At 43.3% G+C, this 17,559-nt stretch overlaps 1 protein-coding gene across 1 annotated transcript in view; it reads left to right on the top strand.

Moving 5' to 3' along the window:
* The window catches only part of LOC124605853 (polyadenylate-binding protein 2), a 117,780-nt gene that overhangs the window by 53,317 nt on the left and 46,904 nt on the right, over positions 1 to 17,559 (top strand). The window contains exon 4 of the mRNA XM_047137787.1: positions 15,121 to 15,188. Within this exon, the coding sequence (XP_046993743.1) occupies positions 15,121 to 15,188 (68 nt within the window). The remainder of the gene's footprint in view (positions 1 to 15,120; positions 15,189 to 17,559) is intronic.

Below are 17,559 nucleotides of genomic sequence, written 5' to 3'. Positions count from 1 at the left end.
AAGCTGCCACTTGTGGTCTGTTCACTTCCACTGTTTGGCTACTGTTGTGTAAGGAACATGCATATTTCATAACAGTGGTGTGTGTGTGTGTGTGTGTGTGTGTGGGGGGGGGGGGGGGGGGGTTGGTTTTTGGTGAAATCCGAAGAAAAATGTTCAAATCTATATAAGTATATGGGACTTAACTGCTGAGGTCATCAGTCCCTAGTCTTACTATTAACGTAAGTTTAACTTCCACTAAGGACAACGCGCGCGCACACGCATGCGCGTGCACACACGCATGCATGCGCGCGCGTAATCTACGACGACATGGCGTCTTAGACTGCGCAGCCATTCCGCGCGGCTGTGAAGAAAAGAGGCAGACCCATGAGATGGGATACAAACACATCATGAAAGAAAAGAGGCCAAGGAATTGCCTTCAAAGGACTATTGCGACATCTGTTGTGCAATATTGTGGGAATACATTCACCCAGTTTACATGCATTCTCAAAACCGGATTTCGTAAGCCGATGTCCAAGTTCCACTTTTGGTTGGTTGGGTAAACACTTCAAAATTGATTCTGGAAATCTGCTTTTATAAAGCCGTTTTCCAGTTCCACAATCGATTTTCGTGCCCATGTAAACAGTTCGGAAAGTCTAGTTATTTTTACGTCTTTGCGTATCTACTGAACGGCAGCTGTCAGTCCATAGCAGGCAGCGTTGCAACAGTATACTGTCAGTTGGTAGCTTGCAACTGGCAGGTGGTGTGGCAACAGTTTAGCCACAGCTGACAACTTTAACTACTACTTGGACACTATATCGTGGCAGTCAGCCTCGACTGTAAACAAATTAGGAAAACAAACTAACAGACTCTCTTATTTCTATATAAGAAGACAAAGCATTTCACAGAACATAAGACTTTTTTTTTCTCAAAGGAAACAATACTGGCAGAGGAGTTTTACCATTTACAAGGTGGCATGTGAAAAGTCCTCATTTGTTTACGCTCACAACCAGTTGCCACAATATAGTGCCAGAGTAATAGCAAGTAATTGTAATTGAAGTATAGGCAGGCCATAATTTTAACTGAGAGGACGGAATGTATTATAAAGGAAAGAAATTAGCTCTGAAATCATTTTAATATTCGTAACAATAATATCAATGCCAACAGAATTCAATTAATAATTATTTTGTAAGTGATAGAAGACAGAAACAAAATTCCTACAGAGTTATAGTTCAGGTACGTTCACTGAGCATCTACAAAGAAAAATGCTTTCTTCTTTACTGTAGATGAGTCTGTAGGAATAATAATGGAATCCTAATGTGATGGTTGAGGGTGCTTCTGCTGACACAATTTTGAAATGATGAGTTCAATTCTTGACAACTGGAGATGGATGTCTGGTTGTGCATCTAGACAGCTTCGGTACTTAGTTTTGTGGGCAGCATAGATCGAGAATCCAGATTCACACATGTAGTGGCAAGCGGAAGAAGTACACGTTTTGCCTTTTCAACAAGGGGGTAGTATTTCTTGTTATCCAAACGGATCCAAAAGTGTGAGTAATTGTCGATGTCAAAACTTGATTTCAAGGTAGGGTCTGTGGCAATTTCTATCCACAACTCATATTCATTTGATCACAGAATGTTCGGCTTTTTGGATACAGTAAATGGATTGACCACCCATTCGTATTTCTGCAACTTCTCATCTTCAGCTGTTGGGAAATAATGCTCCAACAATGACATCAAGCTTCGGAGATGTTCCAAGATTTGATGAAACAAATTCTTCCCAAGCGCCTATGTTTTATTTTTCAAAAACTCCTTGAGAAGGGGAAAACACTCGACCTCCCCCTCCTTGACACTCTGTGCCCAAAAATTGATTTCACCTCTTGAATGCTCGAACTTTGTCGATAGCAGTGACCTTTGTTTCACTTTGTCCTTGAAGTGAAATATTCATTTCGTTCATTTTGGAGAAAATATTTGACAAATAGGCAAGTATACACTGCTAATTTTCGTCTTTAAGATCTGCTAATTTGGTGTTATGCTCCAAAAGGAAAGCTAAGACTTCCAATCTTAATTCGTACAACCGAGAAAGTGCATTCCCACATGAGAGCCACCTCACTTCTGTGTGGAGATGCAGGGATCAAAGAAGGCTTCCCATATCTTCACACAGTATTGTGAAGAGTCTTGACTTCAATGGCCTAGATTTTATGTAGTTATTGATTTGAATGGATTCGTCTAAAACTTTCTTGAACGAAACAGGCATTTGTTTCGTAGCTAAAGCCTATCTGTGGAGAGCACAATGACTACTGCTGCAATTCTTGGCGTTTTATTTTCGTTATTGCTCCGACTGTAGGACCCGTCATAGCTTTTGCACCATCTGTGCACACATCTATGCAATTAGACCATGAAACTTCGTTAGTCCTTAAAAAGTCATCCAATAGACGGAATATTTCAGCATCTGGTGTGTTGGCAGGTAGTGGTTTGCACAATAAGAGGTCCTCCTCAAAACATCCAGAATATTCATTATGGACAAAAGCCAATAAAATCGCTAATCTTGCAACATCAGTGGAGTCATCTATCTACAGAGAAAATGAATTGTTGAATGCGAGAAACAAGTGTCTTTCACATCAATTGACGTGTCAACAATGCATCTCTTGACAGTATTGTTTGATAATGGCACCAAAGATACAAGCTCTACTGCCTTTTCGTCTAGCATGCAAGAAACAATATCATTAACACATGGCTTTACGAGATTTTCTGCAATGGTATGAGCTTTGCCTCTTTTTGCCACTCGATAACTAACCAAGAAAGAAGCTTTCAATGAATTTCATTAATTGTTTTTGCACGAGTTTTCATGCAAAGCTGAGAAGCAGCTAGTTCAGCACTCTTCCTTTTGAAAAAAATCGATGGCTGTAGCCTTTCTAAATAGCTTTCGTTGTACTTATGCTTCTTGGTTAATCCACTTCCTCAGGATATTGCAACCAGTGGAGTACTTGCAGTGTTTTCACATAATAAATCCGGCTGTGGAGCTTCCTTTGGTCGTCCTCCCTCATCCTTCATTTCAACTGTAAACTCCCCTTGTTGTGAAGGCGATGGAGAAACTGCACCCTTCTTCAATCCTTCAGCCACAGATCCATGTTAGAAGTAATAAACTGCTCAAAAATCTACTTATGAAATAGGTAGTGAACTGGCAAAGCAAGTTTAACATTCATATGTGCCAGCGAGCACTGTAATTGGTCGACAAAGCTCGCTCCGTGCATGCGTAAAAGGTTTCAGCGCATCTAGCGCCGTGAGCCAGCGCACAAACGACCCCCGTATTGTTGGAAACAGTCGATCAGAGAAGCGGCATTCTCCGGCACTGAACTGTGTATGCGTTCTCACTTAGGAACCACAAAGGCTGCTTGGGACTACGACCTGAAGAAAAGTACACGTTTTTCACACGAAAATAAAATAGTGATGAATTTTATTTTCACATTTTTATTCAATAATTTTACTCATTATTTTACACGATTTGGTGAAAGGTGGTCGCGGACCCCCTAGAAAGAGCCGGTGGACACCTAAGGGGTCCGTGGACCACACGTTGGGAAGCCCTGCTCTACACCTTCCTCTGTGATGGGGGCTAACCTCCGACAGCTCCCTGGAACCGAGATCCATTCTCCAATTTCTGGCCTGACAGTAGCTGACGATGTCATCGTGGACCCTATTGCTATCTCCAATACCTTGGACCGCCATTTTGCAGAAATTTTGAGCTCTTCCCACTATCACCTTGCCTTCCTCCATTGGAAATGAGTGGAGGCAGCTAGGGCGATACCCTTATCTTCTCTGAATCATGAGTGCAACAGTTCCGCCTTCACTATGAGGGAGCTAGATCATGTTCTCAGCTCACGCCAATCCTCCACCCCAGGGCCAGACGCTATCCACATTTAGATTTTGCAGCACCTTTCTCTTGTGGGCAAGCGCTTTCTGCTTAATGCATACAACCGCATTTGGGCAGAGGACACATTTCCTTGATGCTGGCATGAAGCCACCATCATGCCCATACCTAAGCCTGGTAAGGACAAAAGGCTTCCTTCTAGCTACTGCCCCATCTCTCCTACCAGTTGTTTGGAAGGTGATGGAACGTATGATTCATGCGTGGCTGGTGTGGTGGCTCAAATCTCACCATTTACAAACGAATGCACAGTGTGTATTTCAAGTGCAGTGTTCTGCAGTTGACCATTTTGTTACTTTGTCCACCGATCTTCTGAATGGTTTTCTGTAGAAATCCCAGACTGTGGCTGTGTTTTTTGATTTGGAGAAGGCTTATGACACTTGTTGGTATCATCCGTACTCTTTATACGTGGGGCTTCTGTGGACAGCTGCCCTGTTTTCTTCAGGCATTTTTACAAGACTGAGTTTTCAATGTGCATGTGGGTTCTGCCTTGCCAGACATCTTTATTTAGGAAAATGGTGTGCCTTAGGGTTCTGTGCTGAGCGTTGCCCTCTTTGCTATTGCCATTAACCCTATAATGGCCTGTCTGCTGCCGGGCATCTCTGGCTCCCTATTTGTTGACGATTTTGCCGTCTATTGCAGTTTTCCACTGTCATGTCTCACTGAGCGGCGTCTTCAGCGCTCTCTTGATTGTCATTACTCATGGAGCATCGACAATGGCTTTCGCTTTTCCACTGACAAAACAGTTTGTGTCACTTTTCTGGTTGCACAAATGGTTTCACCCACTATCTCCCCATCTTGGGCCTGTTGCCCTTCCATTCATAGAAACTATAAAATTCCTGGGGCTCATGCTCCATAGGAAACACTCTCTGTCCTCCCATGTACCATACCTGGCAACCCCCACTGTACACGGTCCCTCAATGTCGTACGTGTCCTCAATGGTACTTCCTGGAGTGCCGATCAAACCACCCTCCTCCATTTATACTGGTCCCTTGTTTGTTCGAAACTCGACTATGGGTGCTTCGTTCATGCGTCTGCACAGCCATCCATGTAATGCCACCTATACACTATCCACCATCGTGGCATCCGTTTGCCCGTGGGTGCCTTTTACACTAACCCGGTTGAGAGTCTGTATGCTGAAGTTGCTGAACTACCACTGTCCTACCGCCCTGACTTTCTCCTCAGCAAGTATGCATGCCATGTGTGGCCACCCATCCTATGCCTCCTTCTTTGATAATGAGTATGGGGCTCGTCCCTCTTCTCTATTACCTCCTGGAGTATGCTTTTGGCACTTCTTACGGCGGCTTGACTTTGCACTGCCTGCGACTTTGTGAACCCTTCACCACCATGGCTTCGTGAAGCAGCCCGTGTTAATCTTGGCCTTCATTCACTTCCTAAGGACACTACTCCAGCTTCGGTCTATCACATGGAACTTGCTATAGTGCCTTTGCATACACTGATGGCTCTCTGACTGGCCTTGGCGTCAGGTGTGCCTTTGTCATTGGCACCCGTGTGTTAACATATCGGCTTCCGGCACACTCGTCAGCTGAGTCCTTTGCCATGCCTCAGGCCACGGAGTACATCTGGCATCACAGGCTTTTTAATTGTATCCTCTGCTCAGACTCATTCAGTGCCCTTCAAAGACTTATGTGTGCTGTACACTGCCCATCCCCCAGTGCAGCAGATCCAGGAAACCTGTCACTTGCTCACTCTTGGTGGAGCCAGTGTCATGTTTCTGTGGGTTCCTGGTCTTGTCAGTCTGCTTAGAAGCTAGGCTGCTGACAACTGCTGCCAAGGCTGCAGTCCTCGTACCTCAGCCCACGAGTACCTATATTTCCTCTGATCTCTGCATTGCTGTCTGTCAGGAGGTGGTGTCCCTTTGGCATTGCCAATGGTCCTCCCTCCAATGGAATAATCTTTGGCTTATTAAGTGTCTCCCAGTGCCTTGGATGACCACCTCTCGGCCCTTCTGTCGGCAGGAGATTATTTTAACTTGGCTGCGTATTGGGCACTACATTTTTAGCCAGGTGCTGCCCCACCACTTTGTGCATATTGCGCCCAAATTTTAATTGTCTTGTCACTTCCTGATGGACTGCCCTTTTTTTTAACTCTTTATGTTCCAGCTTGTGTTTGCAGTCTGATTTATCAGCCGTTTTAGGGAATGACGCATGGGCTGTTGACTGCCTTGCACTTTTTATCCTCCAAAGCAATATGGCGAGGCCATTTAAGTTTGTTTTGAATGTCTGTTTCTGTATGGTGTTTTTTTAGCCCTTTTTCCACATTCCTCCTTCCCTTCTGTCAATTGGGACTGACATATAGTAGTTTAAATCCTCTCTGCATTCGTGTTCTATAATTCTGATCTGGACGTGTATGACCCCAGTTGTTTTTTGTGCCCTAAAGCAAAACAAAACAAGCAAACAAACCTTGAGGCTTCCTTGTTGAAGCTATTGTCACGATTGTGTATTTCTATAGCTTCCCTAAACAATTTTGTGTAGTAACTTTTCTCTACAGAAAGAACTTCCATGCTTGTAAACTTCAGTACCTGTAAAATTTTACCATTAGTGACGTGTGTGGGTTCTGTCGTAGGTTTGTGAGTAGTGGGTTACACTGTGGGATTTGTTCAAAGTATTTTGAGTGGGAAGAGTGCAGTGGGGAAGCCAGTGGGCATTCTAGTGAGATACTCTTCTGGTAATGCAGAATTGATAGTAGAAATAAGTTGATGGAGGAGTAGGAGCGTAAGATCTGTGACCTTCATGTGTAGTTAAAACGTACAAAGGAGGACCTAGATAGGTTGAGGAGGTTGAAAGGTGGTGGGGAATGGGAACTGGCAGTTGGCAAGAAGGCAGCTAGGACGAGCTGGTATTCAGACAGTTATACTTTGTGTATATGCAATAGATTTGACCAACTGTCAGAGTTGAGTGGAGATGAGCCTCTTGTAACATGCAACAGTCCTCAGCAGTTAGGAGGCCTAGGTTAGTTGTAAAGTCAAACAGAAAGAATAAGGTTGTGCTGCTAGGTAGTTCACACAGTAGAGGTGTGGGCCAGCAGTTGCAGGAAGTGTTGGGGATTGAGTATAAGGTTCACCAGCATTGTGAAGCCTAGTGCAGGGCTGGCTCAGATGACTGACAACACAGGGGAGTTATGTAGTAATTTTACAAAGGAGGATCAGGTAGTGATAATGGGTGGAGTAGGGAACAGTCTTGATAGGGACAGGGAATATGATGTAGGTGGTGACCTGGTAAAGACAGCTACTCAAACTGGTGGCACTAATGTGCATTTCGTGCAACTGTTTCATAGTCATGATCAGCCTCATCTTAATGCGGCTGTTAGGCGCGTTAACATAGGGCTGGAGGTGGTGCTGATGCCAGAGGGCATGGGTAAATGATATAATAATGAAGAGTTTATTTATTCTTCATGTCACCCCAACAAAACATCATCATTAAATATAGAAAGACAAACAAAAAAAACTATATAAAAGTAAAATGTTAAGCTCTATAGGGTCTTCTCGTCCTAAAGAAGAATTTAAGGGTCACATTTCAGTGATGCCAGTTGGGTCTATTAGTAGATGGGGTTCCACTAAGCGTGGCCTGCACCTCAGTGAGTATGGGAAGGGGAGACTGCCAAAACTATAAGGTGACAGTGTAGTGGGTGGTGGTGGTGGTGGTGGTATCACTCCAGGAAAAATTCGTGTAGTAGTTGGTGTTAGAAGTGCACATTTTTAGATAGGTATACCTGATTAAAGGAAGTCAGTCTAACTAAGGGCTCACCTTCAAGACGACGTCATGTTTCCATGGCATGTAGAGAAGGAATTAGCATATTTCATCAGAATATAAGAGGTATTAGAGTTAAAGTTAGTGAACTGCTTATAGATGTTGATGCTAAAATTATTGGTATGCAGAGCACCACTTAAATAATTTGACAATTCAGAGGCCTCCTTTACCAGGAATCAGTGTTGGGGCTACTTCTGTTCCTAATTTATATGAATGACATGCCCTCTAGTATTATGAGTAACTCTAAAATATTTGTTTTCTGATGGCACTAGCGTGGTAGTAAAGGATTTTGTGTGCAACATTGGCTCAGTGTCAAATAGTACAGTTCATGACCTAAGTTCATGGCATGTAGATTATGTAATTATATGATTAGTGAAACTGAACAGTTCAAATTTCTAGGTGTTCAGGTAGATAGTAAACTTTCATGGAAAGCTCATGTTCAGGATCGTGTTCAAAGACTTAATGCTGCCAATTCTACTACTTGAAAGGTATCTGAAGTGAGTGATGGTTGAATACGAAAATTAGTCTACTTTGCTTATTTTAATTCACCTATGTTGTATGTATTATGTTTTGGCGTAACTCTCCCCATTCTAAAGGGATATTTTTGGCTCAGAAACCGGTGGTTCTGGCAATAAGTGGTGTAAGTTCACGAATCTTTTGTCAGCCTCTGTTCCTGAGTCTGTGAGTCTGGGTATTTTGACATTGGCCTCTCAGTATATATATTCCTTACTGTCATTTCCTTTAACAATATTAGCTTATTCCCAAGAATAAGTTGCTTTCCCTCAGTTAATGCTCAGCAGAAATCAAACCTGTCTTTGGATTGGACTTCCTTTACTGTTGTGCAAAAAAGGTGTGCAGTATACTGCTGCATCCATTTTCAATAAGCTACCACTCAAATTAAAAAATATTAGCAGTAATCCACGCACTTTCAGATCCAAACTTAAGAGTTTCCTCATGGACCACTCCTTCCATGCCGTTGAAGAGTTCTTTAAAAATTAAACTGATTTTTGTCGTATTGTTGATTGCGTTTACTTAAACTTACGGATTGATTGATTTTGGGTTCATAAACATTTTATTTTTATCTGTTATTACTTTTATGTTGTAATTTCGTGTACGGACATGTTCCATGACCTTAGAGATTTGCTCCTCAATTCGGTCATACGGAACTTGATGTACAAATAAATAAAAATAAAATTAACAATGTGGTTTGCCTCACACAGCACCTGCTTCATTGCCGTTTTTTCTACCTGCCCCAAACTAAATTACTAATTATGTTCAGTGATCCTAGTGTTGAATGACAGTACAGTTATTCCAGCATAGACTTTCCTTCCAGCATAGACTTTCCCACATGTACATGGTATTCGGTATATTCCTGCCTTTGCGAGTGAGTCCCTTTTCTCCTTTGCCAATCTGAGACACTCTCTGATCTTTTTTGTCAGTTTATTAATAGTCTTTTGGCCCGGTTTGTGCCGATTTTGTCAGTCACTGTGTGTCAGAGAGGCCGTACCTGAGATTTTTTTTCTGCTGTGTCACTTCATTGAGTGTTTGATTCCGTGACTCTTCTTATGTAATTGTTGGAGTATCCACTGCTCCTCAGAATGCTTTCCAGGTGTTGCATCTTGCATCTGAGGTTTTACGGCACACACATTTGTTGTGCTCGTGTTAAGAGTGTGTTAAATGTGCTTCCATTCTGGCTCGGGTGGTGGTATATTTTGTGCAGATATCGGTCTGTGTGTGTCGGTTTTCGATACACACAGTGTCCCAGGTTTTCACCATCCCATGTCGCCAGCATCTCTAGAAAGGTTAGCTGTTGGTCCTTTTCTACTCGATGGTAAATTTTATATTGGCATGGAGACTGTTCTGTTGTCTTCGGAAGTCACCAAGCTGTTCCTCGCCATTACTCCACACAGTGGAAGTGTTGTCAGTGTATCCTTGCCACAGCATAGGTTTACAAGGTGCCAAGTCCAGCACCTGTGCTTTGAAATGTTCCATGAAGTGGTTCAAGCATGGTGAAACCTTCCAGCTGTTCATAGAAGTTGCCATCCACATTAAATAGCTTCTGTGGAGCCTTGGTGGGTAACAACTTGGTGACTTCCTGAGACACCAGAACAGTCTTCATGCAAACACAAAATTTACCATGAAGATAAATGAAGGAGCAGGAGCTACCCTTTCTGTGTGTAGAAAACCGACACGCATGCACCTGCACAAACAATCAGATCACCACCCGAACCAGAAAAGAGGCATGATTAACATGCTTGTAATGGGAACAAGATGAATATATGAACTGAAGCACATCAGATGTGAGACGCAACACCTGGAAAGCATTCTGAGGGGCAATGGGTACTCCACCAGTTACATGAGAAATACCACAGAATCACTCTATGAAGTGACACATTTGAAAAAGAAGTGTCAGGTATTGCTTTTTGGCCATTCGTCCCCAGAGTGATGGAGAGAACCAGCTGCATGTTGTGCAAACATGGCGTAAAGATTATTTATAAACTGACAAAGAAGATCAAAGAGTGTCTCAGATTGGTAAGGTAGAAGAGGGACCCACTTGCAATATCGGGAATGTACTGAGTGCCATGTACACGTGGCCAAGTCTATGTTGGAATGACTGTAAGATCAGTCGACACCAGGATCACTGAACGTAAGCGGCATTGCACGTTGGGGAGGTAGAGAAAATGGCCACAGTGATGCACGCGCTTTGAGAGACCAGCCACATAGTGAATTTCACTGACATTGAAGTTCTTGCTGTGGAGAAATTTATTACCCTCACTTGTTCAGGGAAGTTATAGAAATACGCAAATGAGTATAGCTTTAACAAAAAGAAGAAAGCCTCAAGATGAATGGACCCTGGATTCCTGTGCTGCAGAAAAGACACTTGCAGGTAGCAAGGGGAGAACCGCACCAGAAATGACTCCAAAAAAACTCTTGGACGTTGGCACGTCAGGTACATATAATCTGTGGCTGTGATCTCGACTCCAGTCCTCCACCAGCAGTGGAGGGTGAAGCCTTTTTGTGCTGGTGAAACATCAGAAAAATTATCAAATGAATGTCAGCCAAACAACCTTAGGCAGAAGCCAAGGAGCAATTTGTCAGCAAATGGCCACCAAATTCTGTTCTTATTTTCACCACCCACCTGACGATAAGTTGCATTAATTGCTTGGGTATCAGCATTATTTTTAGCAGCTATTCCTTTCTTCACTACCTGTTAGTTTTCCATATATTTCATATTCTGACCTGTCTGTTCTCCCTACTTAGCTTTCTGCTCTTAAAAACTCTTGCATAATGTTTTGTCGGTAATCTGTCTTGCCTGTTACCCTACCTTACAATTCTACTCTGTCAGGTTTGCAAGTCTTGTCCGGTGCAGTCCCCAACATTCAGTCTTCCTTTCTCATCCCATCCAGTAAGTTGCCCCTGACCCAGAATTCTGGCTGATTTTCCCAGACTCTCCCAAGTTCCTAACATCTTAAGTTGTTTTTTGTTTATCTCTCTTCCTTCCCCTTCAACCCTTCTGCCAGGAGGAGTCACTAGATCCAAAAGCTTAAAAGTTTCCTTGACCTTTATAGGCGTGCGTTCTCCTGCCGTTGTACGGGGAATAGATTTTTATCTTCTATCCAGTTACATTAAACCAGGAATTGTTTGATGATGAACCAGCATAATTAGAATTTAATTTAGTTGATGTAGTCGTTATTGTCATAGTTTATATTCTTCTTATTGCTACAATTCAGGTTTTGCTCTTATATATTATGCTTTTTGTTGAATATATATATATATATATATATATATATATATATATATATATATATATATATATATGTATATATATATATATAAAAAAAACAAAGATGAGGTGACTTACCGAACAAAAGCGCTGGCAGGTCGATAGATACACAAACAAACACAAACACACACACAAAATTCAAGCTTTCGCAACAAACTGTTGCCTCATCAGGAAAGAGGGAAGGAGAGGGGAAGACGAAAGGAAGTGGGTTTTAAGGGAGAGGGTAAGGAGTCATTCCAATCCCGGGAGCGGAAAGACTTACCTTAGGGGGAAAAAAGGACAGGTATACACTCGCACACACGCACATATCCATCCACACATACAGACACAAGCAGACATATGTCTGCTTGTGTCTGTATGTGTGGATGGATATGTGCGTGTGTGCGAGTGTATACCTGTCCTTTTTTCCCCCTAAGGTAAGTCTTTCCGCTCCCGGGATTGGAATGACTCCTTACCCTCTCCCTTAAAACCCACTTCCTTTCGTCTTCCCCTCTCCTTCCCTCTTTCCTGATGAGGCAACAGTTTGTTGCGAAAGCTTGAATTTTGTGTGTGTGTTTGTGTTTGTTTGTGTATCTATCGACCTGCCAGCGCTTTTGTTCGGTAAGTCACCTCATCTTTGTTTTTATATATAATTTTTCCCACGTGGAATGTTTCCTTCCATTATATATATATATATATATATATATATATTTTTTTTTTTTGCAAGTCCTACTTACGAAAATAGGGGGCCTGTTCATATTAAAGCCTCTGTCTGGTGTAGTTTGAGAGTGTGGAATGCTGAAGTGCTAAGAATAATCCAAATACTGTGGAATATACAGGGTGTACATAAAGTCCGGGAACACTTTCAATTATTTATTGCAGAAGAACTAACCATTGTACAGATGTCATAAATATTGCATTTTGAAGAGAAACTCTGAAAGCTTTTTTTTACAAACATTCAATATGCGAACCGTGGGCGACCCAGCAGATGTCAGTACGGTAGTCGAATTCTTGCCATACCTGTCCCGGCATGGCATCGTCGACTGTGACAGTCGCTTCCTGTATTCTCTCCCGGAGCTCTGCTGTACACGTGGTAGAGGCGGTACATACACCACATCTTTAATGTGCCCCCACAGAAAAGTCACACGGAGTGATATCTGGTGATTGGGGAGGCCATTTCATGAAACAGCTGTCCCTTCTGTAGCATGGCTGATCCATCAATGTGGCAACTTCGTGTTCAGGTACCCACAAACTTCATGATGAAAATGAGGTAGAGACCCATCCCGCTGAAAGATGGAGAGTCCGATTGCATTTGAGGCATCATCCATTGCTGCAACATGGCTGTAACACACTTATTTTTGTCGAACTGCAACACACGGAAAGCTTGCTCCACACCTGAACTCGCCATGTTTGCGACTATTGCTGAATATCGGCTAATTACCAAACTACGGTGTGGCAGTATAGATGAAAAACACTTTCAGGGTTTCTCTTCAAAATGACTTATGTATGATACTGTACAATGTTTGGCTCTTGTGCAATAACTAATTGAAGTGTTCCCTGACCATATTTACACCCTGTATTTTTTATATGAATTATAGTTTATGAGAAGTTTATTAGTCATTTATTATGTGATATGAAACTGTCATATAAAGCTGGAAAGATATGTTTCAAACTTTTGAGTACAACTTTGTTTGACTAAGTTATTAACTGCAGATTTTGTGTGAAAGCATATAAGTTCATTGTGGGTCTAACAACCAAGTGGAAAATTTTGGTACTTAAAATTCAGGAAAAAGTTCTTATAGTACACTAAAAACTAAGGAATGTTAGAAACAATAATTTCACAAATACACACATTGCATAGCAGTAAAATTTTACACTGTACGTCACTCAAGAATAGTAATTTAGTGAGGTCATAATCAATGCAACTCGATACATTTCTTTTTCTGAATTTCATGTCTTTCGTACATTTCTTTTGTAGGTGCAGACATGAATTACGTAGAAACTGTAAAAGATGTTGAATGTGATAAGTATTCTACATTTTTGTTCAGTTTACCGTATGGACTAGCTATTTATGTGATAGACATAAAAAGTTCCATTACTATAAAACTTCTATTATTGAAATTTAAGATACGTAATGGAAAATATTTGTGGTAAACATGCTCTTTCAACAGTGAATTAACAAACAAATAAAAAAATTAAAATCGAAATCTCAATTTGCCACTGAAACCAGACAGAAGGAAAACAGCTAGCATATATTTTTCCCCATGTATTTCTCCCCAGTGTGTGTTTCTTCCCCTGTGTGTGTGTGTGTGTGTGTGTGTGTGTGTGTGTGTCCACCCCCAGGCATACATTCAGTCAGGTACTGGAAGGTTTCTTGGGAATGGCAGCCAGTTATTCACGGAGTACTGCACTGAAGAGAGGTATTGATGTCTGTCGATGAGGCCTGACACGAAGTCAGCATTCCAAAACATCCCAAAGGTGTTCTTTAGGATTCAGGTAATGACTGTGCAGGCCAGTCCATTACAGGGAAGTTATTGTTGTGTAACCACTCTGCCACAGGCTGTGCATAATGAACAGGTGCTCAATTGTGTTGAAAGATGCAATTGCCATCCCCAAATTGCTTCAACAGTGGGGAAGCAGGAAGATGCTTAAAACATCAGTTGAGGCCAGTGCTGTGATAAAGTCATGCAAAACAAAGGGTGCAAGCCCTCTCCATGAAAATCACGACCACACCGTAACACCACCGCCTCCAAATTTTGCTGTTGTCACCACACACGCTGACAGATGACGTTCACCGGGCATTCGCCATACCCACACCCTGCTATCGCATCGCAACATTGTGTACTGTGATTAGTCACTGTACACAATGGTTTTGCAGTGTTCAGTTATCCAATGTTTACACTTCTTACATCAAGCGAGGCGTTGTTTGGCATTTACTGGCCTGATGTGTGGCTTATGAGGAGCTGCTCGACCAGGAAATCAAAGTTTTCCCACCTCCTGCCTAACTGTCATAGTACGTACAGTGGATCCTGATGCAGTTTGGAATTCCTGTGTGATGGTGTGTCCTTTCGTGTTTGCACTTCACTATCACATTGGAAACAGTTGACCTAGGGATGTATACAAGTATGGTAATCTCGCGTACAGATACGACACAAGTGACACCCGATCACCTGACCACATTTGAAGTCCATGAGTTCCACAGAGCACCCCAATCTCATCTCACAATGTCTAATGACTACTGAGGTCACTGATATGGAGTACTTGACAGTAGGTGGAAGCACAATGCACCTAATATGAAAAATGTATTTTATGGGGTGGGGGGGGGGGGGGTGTCTGGATACTTTTTGTCACATACTGTATATGCAGCCCATATACTATAGTGCCACATAGAAAGGCGTGCTATCACACACTGCCCCTCACCTTTTACATGGTCATAGTTAGAATTTCTGGTACCAGGTGTATCTTAAGTAACTACACAGTGCAAAAGCATAAATTCCGACATACAATTATAAAAACTTTACATTGTTGTTATGTGCCTCCTTCCACAAGGTTTTGGTTTACAGGAAAATAATAAATACTTGATTTGTAATTGTCTTTTCTTCATTTTGTGTTCCGTAATTTTTCTGTTAAAATGTCCAGTTCATCCTTAGTTTCCTTCAAATGTCAAATTATTAATTGTATTTGCAGCAAGCCCGTTAAACATGTCGTTAGAAGAAAAGATGGAGGTGGACAACCGCTCCATATATGTTGGAAATGTGAGTATTACTTAATGTCAGTACTATTAGTGATATTTCTTAAATTTTAGTTAGATATCAGGCTTTCGAAATGTGTCTTTCTTGGTGTGCTTATCATTGCTGACCAAGCTCACAGGCATATTTATGAACCCCACACCTGCGCGAATTTGTCCTCGTTAGACCCAGACCTGTTGAAACGTCTTAGTTGTTAGCCACTGGTCTTTTAGAGTGGTGGCTCTCAGATACCTGTCTGGCTGTTATCATGAAGGCTCCATGTTTTCCTGAAGTACTTCAGGTCAGTGCTGGAATGGTTCCTTTAAGAGAGTTATGGGGGCTTTTGTTATCCAGTCTTGTCCAAATTAGACTGTTCTGTCTAATGGTGTCAGTCCCAAATGTTTTATTCTTAAACATTTCCACTTCATTTTCTTTTCCGCCCCACTTCATTTCTCCCCCCCCCCCCCCCCCAACTTCATTTTCTTCCCCCCCCCCCACTTCATTTTCTTTCCCCCCCACTTCATTTTATTTTCCCCCCACTTCATTTTATTTCCCCCCCCCACTTCATTTTCTTTCCCCCCCACTTCATTTTCTTTCCCCCCCACTTCATTTTCTTTCCCCCCACTTCATTTTCTTTTCCCCCCACTTCATTTTCTTTTCCCCCCACTTCATTTTCTTTTCCCCCCACTCTCATTTCTTTTCCCCCCACTTCATTTCTTTTCCCCCCGACCTCATTTTCTGTACCCCCCCTCACTTCATTTCTTCCCCCCCCCCCCCACTTCATTTCTTTTCGCCCTCTTCATTTTCTTTTACCCCTCCTCACTTCATATTCTTCCCCCCCCCCACTACATTTCTTTTCCGCCCACTTCATTTTCTTTCCCCTCCACTTCATTTCTTTGCCCCTCCACTTCTATTTCTTGTCCCCCTCCACATCATATCTCTCCCACCCACTTCATATTCTCTCCCACCCACTTCATATTCTCCCACCCACTTCATATTCTCTCCCACCCCTTCATATTCTCTCCCACCCACTTCATATCTCTCCCACCCCACTTCATATTCTCTCCCACCCACTTCATATTCTCTCCCCACCCACTTCATATTCTCTCCCACCCACTTCATATTTAATCTTTCCCCCCCACCACACCTTTTATTCTTTCCCCCCCCACCAACTTTATATTCTTTTCCCCCCCCCCAACCAAATTCATATTCTTTTCCCCCCCACCAACTTCATATTCTTTTCCCCCCACCACTTCATATTCTTTTCCTCCCCCCCACCAACTTCATATTCTTTTCCCCCCCACCAACTTCATATTCTTTTCCCCCCCCACCAACTTCATATTCTTTTTCCCCCCCACCAACTTCCATATTCTTTCCCCCCCACCAACTTCATATTCTTTTCCCCCCCACCAACTTCATATTCTTTTCCCCCCCCACCAACTTCATATTCTTCCCCCCCCCCCCACCAACTTCATATTCTTTTCTCCCCCACCAACTTCATATTCTTTTCCCCCCCACAACTTCATATTCTTCCCCCCCCCCCACCAACTTCATATTCTTCCCCCCCCCCCCCCCACTAACTTCATTTCTTCCCCCCCCCCCACCAACTTCATATTCTTTCCCCCCCCCACAACTTCATATTCTTCTCCCCCCAACCACTTCATATTTCTCCCCCCCCACCAACTTCTATATTCTCCCCCCCCCCACCAACTTCATATTATTCTCCCCCCCCCCCCACCAACTTCATATTCTCCCCCTCACCAACTTCATATTCTCCCCACTCACCAACTTCATATTCTCCCCCCCACCAACTTCATATTCTCCCCCCCCACCAACTTCATATTCTCCCCCCCCAACTTCATATTCTCCCCGCCCCCAACTTCATATCTCTCCCCCCCACCAACTCATATCTCCCCCCCACCAACTCATATTCTCCCCCCACACCAACTTCATAATCTCCCCCCCACCAACTTCCATAATCTCCCCGCCCCCAACTCCATAGTCTCCCCGCCCCCCCAACTCCATAGTCTCCCCGCCCCCAACTCCATAGTCTACCCCGCCCCCAACTCCATAGTCCTCCCCGCCCCCCAACTCCATAGTCTCCCCGCCCCCAACTCCATAGTCTCCCGCCCCAACTCATAGTCTCCCGCCCCCAACTCCAGAGTCTCCCCGCCCCCAACTCCATAGTCTCCCGCCCAACTCCATAGTCTCCCCGCCCCCAACTCCATAGTCTCCCCGCCCCCAACTCCATAGTCTCCCCGCCCCCAACTCCATAGTCTCCCCGCCCCCAACTCCATAGTCTCCCCGCCCCCCAACTCCATAGTCTCCCCGCCCCCAACTCCATAGTCTCCCCGCCCCCAACTCCATAGTCTCCCCGCCCCCAACTCCATAGTCCTCC

The sequence above is a fragment of the Schistocerca americana genome, chromosome 3 (genome assembly GCF_021461395.2).
Source record: "Schistocerca americana isolate TAMUIC-IGC-003095 chromosome 3, iqSchAmer2.1, whole genome shotgun sequence".
In the NCBI taxonomy this organism is placed as follows: Eukaryota; Metazoa; Arthropoda; class Insecta; order Orthoptera; family Acrididae; genus Schistocerca; species Schistocerca americana.
This window is presented reverse-complemented; position numbering and strand designations above follow the sequence as displayed.